The sequence below is a fragment of the Pleurodeles waltl genome, chromosome 10 (genome assembly GCF_031143425.1).
Source record: "Pleurodeles waltl isolate 20211129_DDA chromosome 10, aPleWal1.hap1.20221129, whole genome shotgun sequence".
Lineage (NCBI taxonomy): Eukaryota > Metazoa > Chordata > Amphibia > Caudata > Salamandridae > Pleurodeles > Pleurodeles waltl.
The window spans coordinates 239,702,925-239,714,973 of record NC_090449.1 but is presented as its reverse complement, the minus strand read 5'-3'; the positions used below and the strand labels follow the sequence as shown (position 1 = coordinate 239,714,973).

Below are 12,049 nucleotides of genomic sequence, written 5' to 3'. Positions count from 1 at the left end.
ATATTCTGCTGGTCCCTTAAAGGGACTTGAACAATTGTCCGTATATTTGCCAAGTTCTGCGGGGGTCTTCAAGGGGAATTTATTGGCTGAACAGCACCTGTTGAATCAAAGGAGATCTTTACATTTACTTTTGTGTCGTACTTGCACTTGCGGGGACAGAGATGTCTCTATTGTGCCTTCCACTTGGTGCCGTGTGCTCCTGGCTTTGCTCATTTGGGATGATTTGGGTGGTTTGTAGGATGGATAGTTGGAGAGATCGTGCAGACCTTCTTCCTTTTCTTGCCCGTTTTCGTTCTCTTTTTGATAGAACCCAGGTTAAGGGTTTCTCAGAGCTCCCATGCTTGTTGGTAGCTTGTAACGGAGAATGATTTCCCATGGTTTCCATACTGAAGCTTACTGAAGCATTACTTTCTGCCAGAATTCTTTTCTCTCTCACGGTTGACGATGAGCCTATTTGAGGGGAGTGGAGCATCTTCTCTTGTTTTTGCGCAAGCGGAGCGGATGTTAGAATAGTAGCGAGGGTGTTGGTATATGTGTGTTCATCATTCTGGGCGGAGCCAATTTCTTTTAATATTCCTTCTAGGATTAGCGGCAGTTGAGATAATTTACCTACCACCCCCTTGCAAGAGCAGATAGTGAGGTCATTAGCTTGTTTAGCTTGGGCCCTTGTTATTAAAGCATTTAACTTCCAATTTGCTGTCGATTCCGGAGACAAATACCGCCATTGTATTTAACAAGTCTACTTGGATATCCATTTTATTTGAATGGAACTGCAGAGCCATAACCGTTGCTTGCATTGAATTCAGGATTGCAGCCCACATATTGTCTACCCTGATTGCTTCCGGGGGTCGTGGTTGTGATTGTGAGTTGGACTTGAGATACCCGCTTAAGGCACCTTCAATTGTTGTTGCTTTATGGGGATGATTCGGTAAGGTTGTCACTATTTCTTCCTTGGGTGATCTATTTGGAAAGACCAGCTCCGTATCCAAGAGCTCACTTTCACATCCATACATCGGAAAGGAGTGGAGTTTGAGGATTCGGCATGAGAGGCCGCCTTGCTGGGGGTCTTGTTCTAGGATTTCCATGCTTGCTACCACCTCTGAATCCAGAATCAATAGATTTACTGAGCTGGATGTCCGGTAGTGCTTGCCGGGATCTGCACTGGTGCTCCTTATGATTTTCTCTTGCCAGAGAATATGGAGAGCTCCTGTTGCAGGAGTGCGGGCAACTTGGGCTATGCACGGGGGGGTCTACTTTCAGAGGCTGCTTTCTCATGATGACTACTGTTGGTGAAAGAGGAGGGGGGCAGGTAGTTTCATTCTAGCTCTCTCGCCGAAGCTTCCTTGAGTTTGCAAATCGTAGATGGGTGATATGCCACCCCCTAAGTTTAGTTTGCTTGGTGCCGGAGATTCAGTCCTTTTTTCAGCACCATGAGTTCTTACGGCAGCGAAGTAGTCAGTTACCTTGAGTGGAGGGGTCCCAACTTTCCAAAGGTCCGGGTCTCCCCAGTTTGATTCTTCCATGCTTGAGTTTAGCTCAGCCGAGCCCCTGCCTATTGCGTTGGCTAGGTACTGTCTCCTGCACGGGGTGGGGCGACCCAAGTCACTACTTACTCTCCTTTTTGCTACTGCTCCATCCAAAGCTGGTTCTCTTTTTCTTTTCCTCTTTGTTTGATTTGTAGGTTGATTGGTGGCATTGCTTTGTGCTTTGCCTGACCTCATACTCCGTTCCCTATTGGTCTGTTTACTGGGTAGAAGGGTAATCTGCCTGAGGGGGCCTTCCGTTGGCCTTCAGTTGGGCCTGGTTGTGGGTAGGCAATGGAAATGTTCATTTGATCACTAGATCTTTTCTAGTGCTGACAAATTGCCCCAGAATACTCTCCAACTGCTAGCTTGCACAACCTGCTTTGGAGTGTGGGAGACCTACCACTTTACTCTTGCGTTGCTGAGGGTCGGGCAGGGGTAGAAACCGCTGGTCTGTGGTGATAATGTACTGTGGTTCCTGCGGTTCCTGTGCCGTTACTCACCGGAGTTAGCAGGACTGCCACTAACCGCTTTCTGTTCCTAGGTGGATTAAAATTGTGACCGTAGATCGTCTGCAGTTCGTCTATGGATTCGTCTGTGCCCTGGCTCGACGTTTCCACTGCTCGCTGCTTATGCCATCCGCTGAGCTGGCACCCTATTACACCCTGCCCTGTGGCTGCACATCCTCAAGCCTCTTCAGGTCGCTGAGGGCAGGAGTCCAGAGGTTTAGGGCCAGTGCAGTCAGAGTTGCAGCGCCTGCCCAGCACTTCACAAAGCCATGCGGGCAGCCCTAGGGGGGGTCGAGGTAGTAAACATGGTCGTAGTGATGCTCAGGTCCAGATCTGGGTCCAGGCCCAAATTGGGCGGGGCGGGGCAGGGTTGAGGTCAGGGGCAGGGGTTGTGGACAGGCAATCAGGTGATGTTTGCACCAGTAGCCAGGTGCCTGAGAGCGTCGCGACCCCTCCCCCCCTGCTGCTCACCTGCTTCTCGAGGGCGCCGGGGGTCTGCTAAAGGCTGGCCGCTTAGGGCCTAGGGCCAGCCCCTGTACCGCGTGTGTTCCTCCTAGCTACTCCCTAGCTAGACGAAAAGGAGATAGTTTCATATGCTTGCAACCTGTGCCCCTCGCCTGTTCGGGCTGAGAGACCACTTGCCTTGGTCTGTTTGCTGTTTGTTGCCCCTAGGGCTCCGGACCGCTCACATGGGGTAAGGCCTCTGCCTCGGGGCTCGATGCTCCAGAGGTTAAGTGCGGGAGCGGGTGCATCTGTGGAGTGCGGGTGGGCAGTTCCTCTGCCGCTCCTCTGGTCCGGTGCTCCAAACTCCAAATCTCCCGACAGGGAGGGAGTTGCACGCCACTGCTGCCGGGCTCTCCTGAACGGACACTCGCACATTTTTTTCCGTTCCTAAACTTTTTCTGCTTGACGGGGACCGCAGCGTTGCCGAGATTCGGCATTTTCTATTCTATGCCAACCACATAATAATAAATATATATTCATTAAATAAACATACAACACACAATTATTTAATTTGAAAATGCAAAACTATGTTGTGGCATGTACTTTCATGCATAGTTTAAGTGGCCAGGATCTGTAATAATGAAAGTGGTCCTGGGAGTGCAAGGTTTTGAGATGTTTGATAAATTCCTCCTAATGCTGAACATGAAATTCTACAACTTGATAAAAAAATAAATAAAAAAAACCCTTCAAACAATTGCTGATGTTACTGCAAACCATTTTGACAGATGCCTTCTGACCCTCACAACGGTGACCCTCTGAAACAACTGTACCAAATCAGAGATTAGCAATTAAGGAACACTGTAACAAACATTAAACTAGACAACATGGAGGAAAGAGCTTTATACCTCAGAATCCGAAAAGAGAAATGATTAATACAGCAGAGTTTTCTTGACAGTCTTAACTTTCCTCGTCAGAGGAAGCATACAAATTATCTCTGTTTATTTAAACACATCAATCGATTGTCATGGATATAGAGCAATACAATAGGCCATGAGCAAAGTCTGTGTGTTGAGGTCAGACATAGCACTAAGGCACTTCTTTCCCATGCATTTAAAGAGGTGGCAGCCGTTGGGTATTTTTCATCCTGTGTGCTAATAACCTATAATGCTGTTCAGGATTAAGTTCACAATTAAAACACTCCATCAGTGTTAGGGTCTAAAAGGTTGGAACAAATCTTCTTCTAGATTACACATGCTAATATAAAGTTCTGCAGCACAAAGAGAACAGAAAATAAGAATTGTTTAGTGGTCCTGTATTTACAGCCACTCAGCTTATGTGATTTTAGGGCATTGTTTCCCTGAATCCTGTCTTGGTCATCAACAGGGTTTCGAAATGCTTTATTTCCAATGCACTGAAGTTATCGTTTTTTGAAGATCTCCCAATGAAGCAATTGCCTTAAGAGAACGTAAGAGCTAAAGGCAGCAGTAAGGACATCCCTTATATTGGCCTTGGTGGCTAATGTCTTCACCTTGCTGAGTCCCAAGACATGGAAGAGGATGCATACGCATTTTATTCTCTTATGACAGTTACTCTTCTGGGTAGGGTAAATGGTAGTCACAAAACCTACACAAACATTCCTTAAATGATTGTACAGGCCATGGTTAAGTGGAGAAACTGCTCCATTTGTCAAACTCAATGGGTAGAGAACAATGTGGACAGACATGGAGCATTGTGATCATATATAAAACAGATAAGACCGAACGTTACAATGCAAAGCCTTTGTGTCTGAACTGCCACAAAAGCAGTAAAAAAAGGAGGAAATCAGCATACATCCTCTTTACACATTTAGTGGGCACTTAGAAAAGAAAGCAGACAGAAGGGCCAGAACGTCACTGCTTTAAGACTATGTGCACAGTCACCACAGGTAAGTAAGAGTTTATTTCACATAGCTCAACCGCTACCATCATTGACGTGGATACTCCTGATGTTAAGAACTCACTTATTAGATTTTCTTCAAGCTCACAAAATATATAATCTCTATGACACAGTCCAAGTGACCATAAAAATGAGTTATGTTGAGAAAACAAGAGAGGAAATTCAAAAAACTATGTCCAGGTAAGGTCTTATTGAGTATTGGATATTATGAGGGAAATTTTTTAAAATAATTAGCTAATTTTAAAACATACAAGATTATGACGAAATTTCAGTAAGACAGTGCAGAATTTGGACATATATAGTAAGTAAGTTAGTTAGTTTAATGTGGAAGTGTATATAGTACATGTTTATCCCTGAGAGGCCACGGTACAGTTTACACAAGAGGTGCAGGACGATATGTACTGCATACAGAGGAATGCAGAGAAAATGCTTGCGAAGTTAAGACGGTAACAGGTAGAATCTAGCTCTAAATGTACAAACAGAACAGGGGTTGGGAGTGTGGTGGAGTAAGTGAAGGGAAAAGATGTACACAGAAAGGAACGGAAGAGTAAGGCAGATATTGTGAGAAGAGGAAGGGTTGATTTTCTATTCCAAATGACAGAAGCACGAGGGTCAGGCTCAGATAAATAAACAGTTTGTTCCCAACGATGCAGGAACAGCACAAAAGAGGTGTTACCTAATTTTCCTATGATATGCCTCATTTGTATCAGGTTTGTGCTACATGTGGTGTAATTTTTCAGTGAGGAAGTTTGGTTTGCTAGTGTGGGAGGCCTTGCTAGTGCAAAGTAATTTCAATTTGATGCCTGCTGGGAGGCAGAACTGGGGACAATTTAGGGTGATAGTGTTCGTGTAGATGTACTTAACACTGGTCAAAGATGAAGCAGGAAGCTACATGGAGGACGGCATTTAAATTTGAGTAAGGATGAATTTCAGCAGGCTTGTGTGGGCTAGGAAGAATAAAGTATTTGATCCTTTGTAAGGGGCGTGCATACAGCGCCAGATTGTACTTCTATCCAGTGAATACACCTCTAATATAGTAGTGCCCCAGCATTGGGATTAAGTTCACTTGAGTACTGAAGCACATATTAATTACTCAATGTTTTCATAGTTTGGATTAGTTAGATCATGTGTGCTTTTTCAACCTTGTGGTTATTATGAAACTGAGATTGATGTGCCTGGACAGAAAGTGCGACGTGAACCACTTGTTACTCTACATTTGCAATAATCCATGTGTAGCTAGTAATTAGCATTACAAAATACTACTGGAAAACATGCAGACTGTCAGTAGCATCTAGAGAACAGAATAATTAAATATTCGTGTTTGCAAACTGTTCCTCTACCTAACAACAGCCTTGAGTGCAACTCAAGGTTATGATTCTGCACAGTTACATGAGTAGTAGGTTTTTGCACTTAGTGGGGATTATCACATTTAAGGGAAATGTGCAGTTTGTGATCAGATACAATGAGGTAACATTTCTAAAACTACCACAGAAATATGCTGCACAATAGTAATTTGCAGACTCATTAGTTTCCTCTATGCAGCTGCTCGGTTTACTCAGGATAGTCATGGGTAAATACTTTTCACAAATGTTTATTGAGTGATTTGCACGTTTGCAAAAATAGAACATGCACAGTATGCAACTGTTATTTGGACATTTGTAATGAGATGAAAAAGCAGTTCTATTAATCGCGCTCCAAATATACACAGTTTACCAACCTTTCTGGGACCATGGCAAATCATATATTGGGCTAATTCCAGTGTTGCTCTAGCATCCTCTGTTGGATCATGGCCATCCTGGTTTTCACACTGAATCGCTTGCCTAAAATATTTTGGGGAAGAAAGGTACACAACATGAAAAATACTGTGTTGTCTGACGATTGCATAGTTTCTTAGACCAATACTTAATTCTAGCACTGGAAAGGCAAACGCATCAGTTTTTTTTATTTCTAAGATTCATTTTTACAGGATGGAGCCGAGTAGATATCTTTAAAAATAACTGATGTCATTATAAGGACTCCAAAAAAAAAACCCTCAAAATAATGGTTGTCACAAATCACGAGCGACTCTTTGATATCAAAGAAGTCTCTAAAGTACTGCCCCTTATTCATTATCACATTTTGAAATTTCATTCCCTCAATTTCTGGAATTTGCTGCAGATAGGTAAGTCAACCTCAAAAAAGCTTGAGGATACACACCTACTTGTGTGTAGCCCAAAGGTTAGAGATGGCAAATTTTAGGTAAGCAACAGTCTAAATGATAAGTGTTGCACAAGGTTCCTGGTACTCGCAACAGGAGTAGAGAAATGGAATGGGATGCTTGATATGTAGGTTCTTATTGCAGTTTAATAAAAAGAAACTACAAGAATGGCCTTCCAAGTTGCTCTATACATCTCCAATCACAGTTAGGATAGCAGTTTTATGAACTTTGGGTGAATGAAGTATTGCATAGATGGTTTACTAATTTAACATACAAAGCCATCATAACTGGGACAACCCTGCCTATGTGGGTGGATCAGACTCGAGAAACTCAACATTTTTAAAAACAAGACAACAGACGGTCTCCTTCTAAGCACTGAGGATTTGGAACAATATCCATGTATACATCAGGACTGGCTTCACTCGGCTCCCAGACACTAAACAACACTGCAGTCACGGTCCTGGATCACTCTTAAAAAAACCAGTCACCCCTCCAATCTAAATGCTCACAGTGTTTTTACTTATGAAAAAGTGCAGGTCTCTGATTTCTTTTCAGGTAGGCTTTTGCGATACAAATACCACAAACATATATACATATGAAAAGCATTTCTAGAGATCAAAAGTTGTTGATTCCTGGTGCCTAGTGGCCCATTTTTCATTTCATAAGGGACAACATTTTACCCACATCACAGCGTAAGGAAACACACTAATCTAATCACACTGAAATGGATTAAATGGTAATTGTATGCCCTACAACATCAAGAAGATGAATATGTTTGAGGAACTTTGAGTTTATCCTCCAACAACTTGCTCCACTAAAAACAAAACACAAGCAGTAAGCACACTCTAGCCAATATGATCACCACCGGGAAGACAACTCAAAAAATTTGGAGACAAACATTGTGGCTCAAAAAGAGTTTGGTAAACCTCAATGAGTAAGTTGTAGCACAATATAAGATAAGACTGTTCAACAAGAGGATTAGAATGCTCAATATCATTCACATCATAATTGTCAAATTAAAACGAATACATTGACGATGCAACCATATTATTCCTATTGCTACAAATGGCACATTAATGAGCACGTAGATGTATTATATCTAAGGCACAGTTTAGCTATTAAAATGTTTTTTGTTTGTTTTTTACATATAAAATCGTTCATCCTTTCTGAACACACCATATTTCAAATATTTTCGATCTCTAACCAGTAGTAACCTAAACAATGTTACATGTGATTTTGCTTCTCCAGAGTTGGTATTCTTCACACATCCACAAGCTTGAATTCTTTCCCTCTCTATTTTCCTTGCATTGACATCAGCAAGATGTGCTGCCAAGTTTAGGCATGTAATAGGTCTTAAGAGAAAGAAAGAAAGACCACACTGGTCAACACATGGCTTAAGTAGGGAAACGTGCAGGAGCATACACAGTGCAAGACAAATACAGGTCTAAACCAGGGTACCATGTTAAAATGGAGTATTGGGGCAGAAAGGAAAACGAAGGAACAGGCCAGATGCAGGGCAAAGCAGTTGCAGCCGGTCTTCCCATACCACAGATAATTTACGAGGCCACACACACGAGAGCCTGAGCCGCTTCCTGATACGAGTGTTTGGAGGAGGGGTACATCATGGCAGACCTCAAAGGAAGACACAGGATTCTTGTGAGCGTCAAGGTTGGTAGAGGGAGGAGGACAGGCTTCAAAACTTTAGAGTATGAGAGCAGTGTAGGGAGGATAGAATTCCAAGGGTGAGATCAAAAGAAACTGTGCTTGTAAGAGGTTGCATACGTATATTATATGCACTTCACCTGCATTTTTAGTGACAAGAAGTCAGATCCTTTTTTAGAGAATTAATGCTTACGCCAAGAATGAACGTAGATAACATTATATTGAGCTACTGTGTTAATGGGAGATATGATAAGAAAGCATATCCGAATTAAGCCTATAAAAGACGCTTTTTTTAAAAACTGAGTTGAGTGCGGTTTCAGTTACAGAACTGAGATGTGCTTCCGGTTGCATTATTCTTTGATAAATACTATTTTGCTACCAAAGTTGTGTCACTTCTTTATTCCTGGGAACTAGACTTCATTTTGGCGAGCGGCAGTCAGGAGCCTCCGGAATCTTCAAGTCCCTGGACTGCGGCTGAAGGAAACATCGCCTGCGTCGCTTGAATAGAACATTGCGCGCAAATCAGGTGAGCTTACACCTGCCTATGCGAGCGGGCGGTCGGGGTTCCAGAGGTTGCTGTCCTAAAGGGTGAAGAGAGGTCGGACTTCGAACTTTATTATTTAAAGTGCATAATTCTGTGGCTGGCAATTGTAGTATGGGGAAATAAGCGCATGTGGGATTTGTGTGGGCTTTTGAAATACAATGGTGATGCAGAAATGATATGTGATTTCCCGGCCAGGCCGGAAGATTAGCTAGTAGGAATTTCCTTTTGTGAAAGAAAGGAAGTATAACGAGTAATAGTGCATTACCCAGGGGACACCTCTTGGAAGAAATAGATTATAATAGTATTACCCAGGAGACAGCTCCTGGAAGAAATAGATTGTACTCATATATTACCCAGGGGAAAGATCCTGGAAGAAATAGTTAGGTACTAGTGCATTATCCAAGAGGCAGTTCTTGGAAGGGACAGTTTGTGTCCATCAGATATCCTGGTTAGACCCAGAGAGTTAGAATAGAGAAAGAGAGGTGAATCGGGTAATGCGCACAAAGTCTGACACTGCAGGAGACGGTTACTTTACTGGCACCGGCAGGCCTCACTCTAAAAAGGTCAGACGCCTGCTTCACAAATCCTCGATTTAAGGCATGGAGAAGGTGCTTTTGAGGGAGCACAATCAAGACTGAAGCATCAGGGGGGAGTCTGACGTTGAGGTAAAAAGACGACTGAATGGTCTGCGTCAATTGACTTTACCCTGAGCATGGTCAGACCTTTGGTTGCGAACCTGAAAAAGTGCAACAGTAATGAATAAAAATAATGAGTAGTAGGGAGGATAAAAATAATACGATAGTCCACAGCCACAGCGGTCAAATTCTAGAAAAAAGGCAAGGGTTCTCACCAGTGGTTGTACAATCTGAAATAAGTGAGGAAGAGAGGGTGCAAGATCTCTGCCATATTTTTGATATCCCCGTAGAAGAACTTAAAGCGGCAGGGAAGTATTAGTGCAGATAAAACACACAAATTAAAAGTAGAAAACATCAAAACAAGTGGAAATAAATAGATAGACCTTCTGAGTGAAGTTAATGATTCCCTGTGGCGGGAAACAGAAACCCTCGATATAGTGTTAACATTTAAATGGGCTCATGTCTAACCCCCACGTGTAACACACCTCGGTTTAGCATTACAACGCAAGACCCTTTCATATTAGAAATACTTCTTGATGCGTTTTTCACAGATCTGTAGGATTCCAGGGTTTTAAATGATGGAAGGGACGCCACATCCCCAGGCATCACTACTGATAATTTGCATTCATGAGAACATTATAACGCGTATTGCGTCAGGCAACAATCTACTACGCCCCTCATAAATGCACGCACCCGACATTAGTATAGAAGAAGTGCTGCACAGGTTAGTGATCAGCATCACTGATGTTCACCAGCACGGCCTTACAGTACGATGTATGTCAAGTTAGGCAACACTCCATGAGAACACTTTCTCCACCAAGCACACTGCTATAGGTTAGCGACATTGATAAGGACATGTACATAGCAGTGAGGGAGACGAAGGGCAGAAGAGGGACATAAAGAGTGGATAATAAGAGGAAAATACAGGAAGTGTATGTCCTGGGAAAAGCCATGTATGCCCTCTGGACCATATGATAAAAATGTTCTCATCAGACAAAAAGAAAATACAGAAATATTGTATGCAATGGCATAGAGATACCAAGGACCATGCCCAGCCATGGCCAAAGGAAGGGACATTTGACGGGACATAGATGAACACGCTGATGTATATTAGATCTAAGTATCAGAAGAAGAAGAGAAAGAAGAGGGAAACTATTCTGTCATTAAAGCGAGTTTTCTGTGATAAGAAGACAAATGTAAACGTGGCGGAGCCTAACGAGGCAGCAACGCAGGAGCAAGAGAAACTCCTAGAACAGGCTTCAGAGGAGCCCCCACCATATGGTATCTATCCTACTCTGTCGAATGTGAAGTATCAGGATCCAGAAAGGATAGGACAGATGAGAAAGGGGCTGGGAGAGCGCCCAGTCCCCGCCCCAATAGCTCCTTGGGTGGATCATCAGCATAAGTGAAGAGACAGGGCAACACCTAAGTCGCGGCACAGAGAACAGACAGGAAGATCCAGGAGCCTTGACCCTCTTCGAAGGCAATGGACGTCTGGGCAGATCGTTCTAAAATTGGGAGGCACATCAGCAGAAACACAGAGAGGCAGCTGGAGAGTGGAGTGGAAGGGAGTGGGGGAACAAAGATGGAGGGATCACTGTTACGACTCGGTCGTCCCATTTCCAGGGGGCGCTGTAAGGGGACTGTCAGAAGCCTGGGAATCACCTTGAACACCTACCTAGAGTCCCTTGCTGACTCCTGTTTGTTTCACTTTTCACCATGGTACACTAGTGTAGGACTACATTTGCTTCTTGGGACTGCAAATCCCATAATGCACAGATTGGTAGTCAGGAAAACCCGGATTCTGTTTCCCATTGTTTTCAATGGGAGAAGTCCAGTTGCTCCTTTTCACTGGATCCTCTCCTCCAGGACTTGCAAGTGTCCGAAACCACACACACCTGAAACCTCTCCTGTGCAGCCCAGCTTGGAACTGCTTATAAGCAGCCATTTCCTCAAGCTCCCCGTCGTGCATCGGACTTCAATTCCTTTGTGTTACAGACCCCTTGTCGGATGGTGTTCCAGTTTTGTTCCTGTTCTGTTCCAGCCTGATCCTTTTTCCTGTTTCCTGTTTCTCTGCCCTGCTCCTGATTTTTCCAGCCAGAGTCTGCTCCCTATTTCTTAGCCTTGTACCTGTTTGTTTCTTCCAAAGCCTGCTCCCTGTTTCTCTGCCCTGCTCCTGCCTTGTTTCAGCCTGAACCTTCTCTCTGTTTCCCAGTCCTGTTTACTGCTCATTTCCTACTCCCTGTATTCCAGTCCTGTCCTTGCCTGTTCCAGCCAGAGCCTGTTCTCAGTTTCCCAGTCCTGTCTCTGTCTGTCCCAGACAGAAGTTTGCGCCCTGTTTTCAAGTCCTAGTCCCGCCTTTGCTTCAGCCTGAGCCTGTTCCTAGTTCTTGCCTCTGCCTCTTTGTTTGTTCCCTTCTGTTTCTGTTTCTTCTTGGTTCTTTGTGTCTGGTAAGTGTTCTATCAGTCTTCACCAGTGTATACGTGTCCTCCTGTGTACTGGGGTTGGCTCCTGGTTTCCAGGAGGCAATTCCAGCCCCCATCCTTGTCCAGTGTTATACGTTGTATTTTGTGCCCAACAGTGACAGTGTGCTATTGCTG

General features: G+C 43.7%; 1 protein-coding gene across 5 annotated transcripts in view; it reads right to left on the bottom strand.

Annotated features, from left to right (window-relative positions):
* The window catches only part of REXO5 (RNA exonuclease 5), a 567,496-nt gene that overhangs the window by 232,336 nt on the left and 323,111 nt on the right, over positions 1–12,049 (bottom strand). For all 5 annotated transcript variants that reach the window (XM_069210276.1, XM_069210273.1, XM_069210274.1 and 2 more), the window contains one exon: positions 6,129–6,231. In XM_069210276.1, the coding sequence (XP_069066377.1) occupies positions 6,129–6,231 (103 nt within the window). The remainder of the gene's footprint in view (positions 1–6,128; positions 6,232–12,049) is intronic.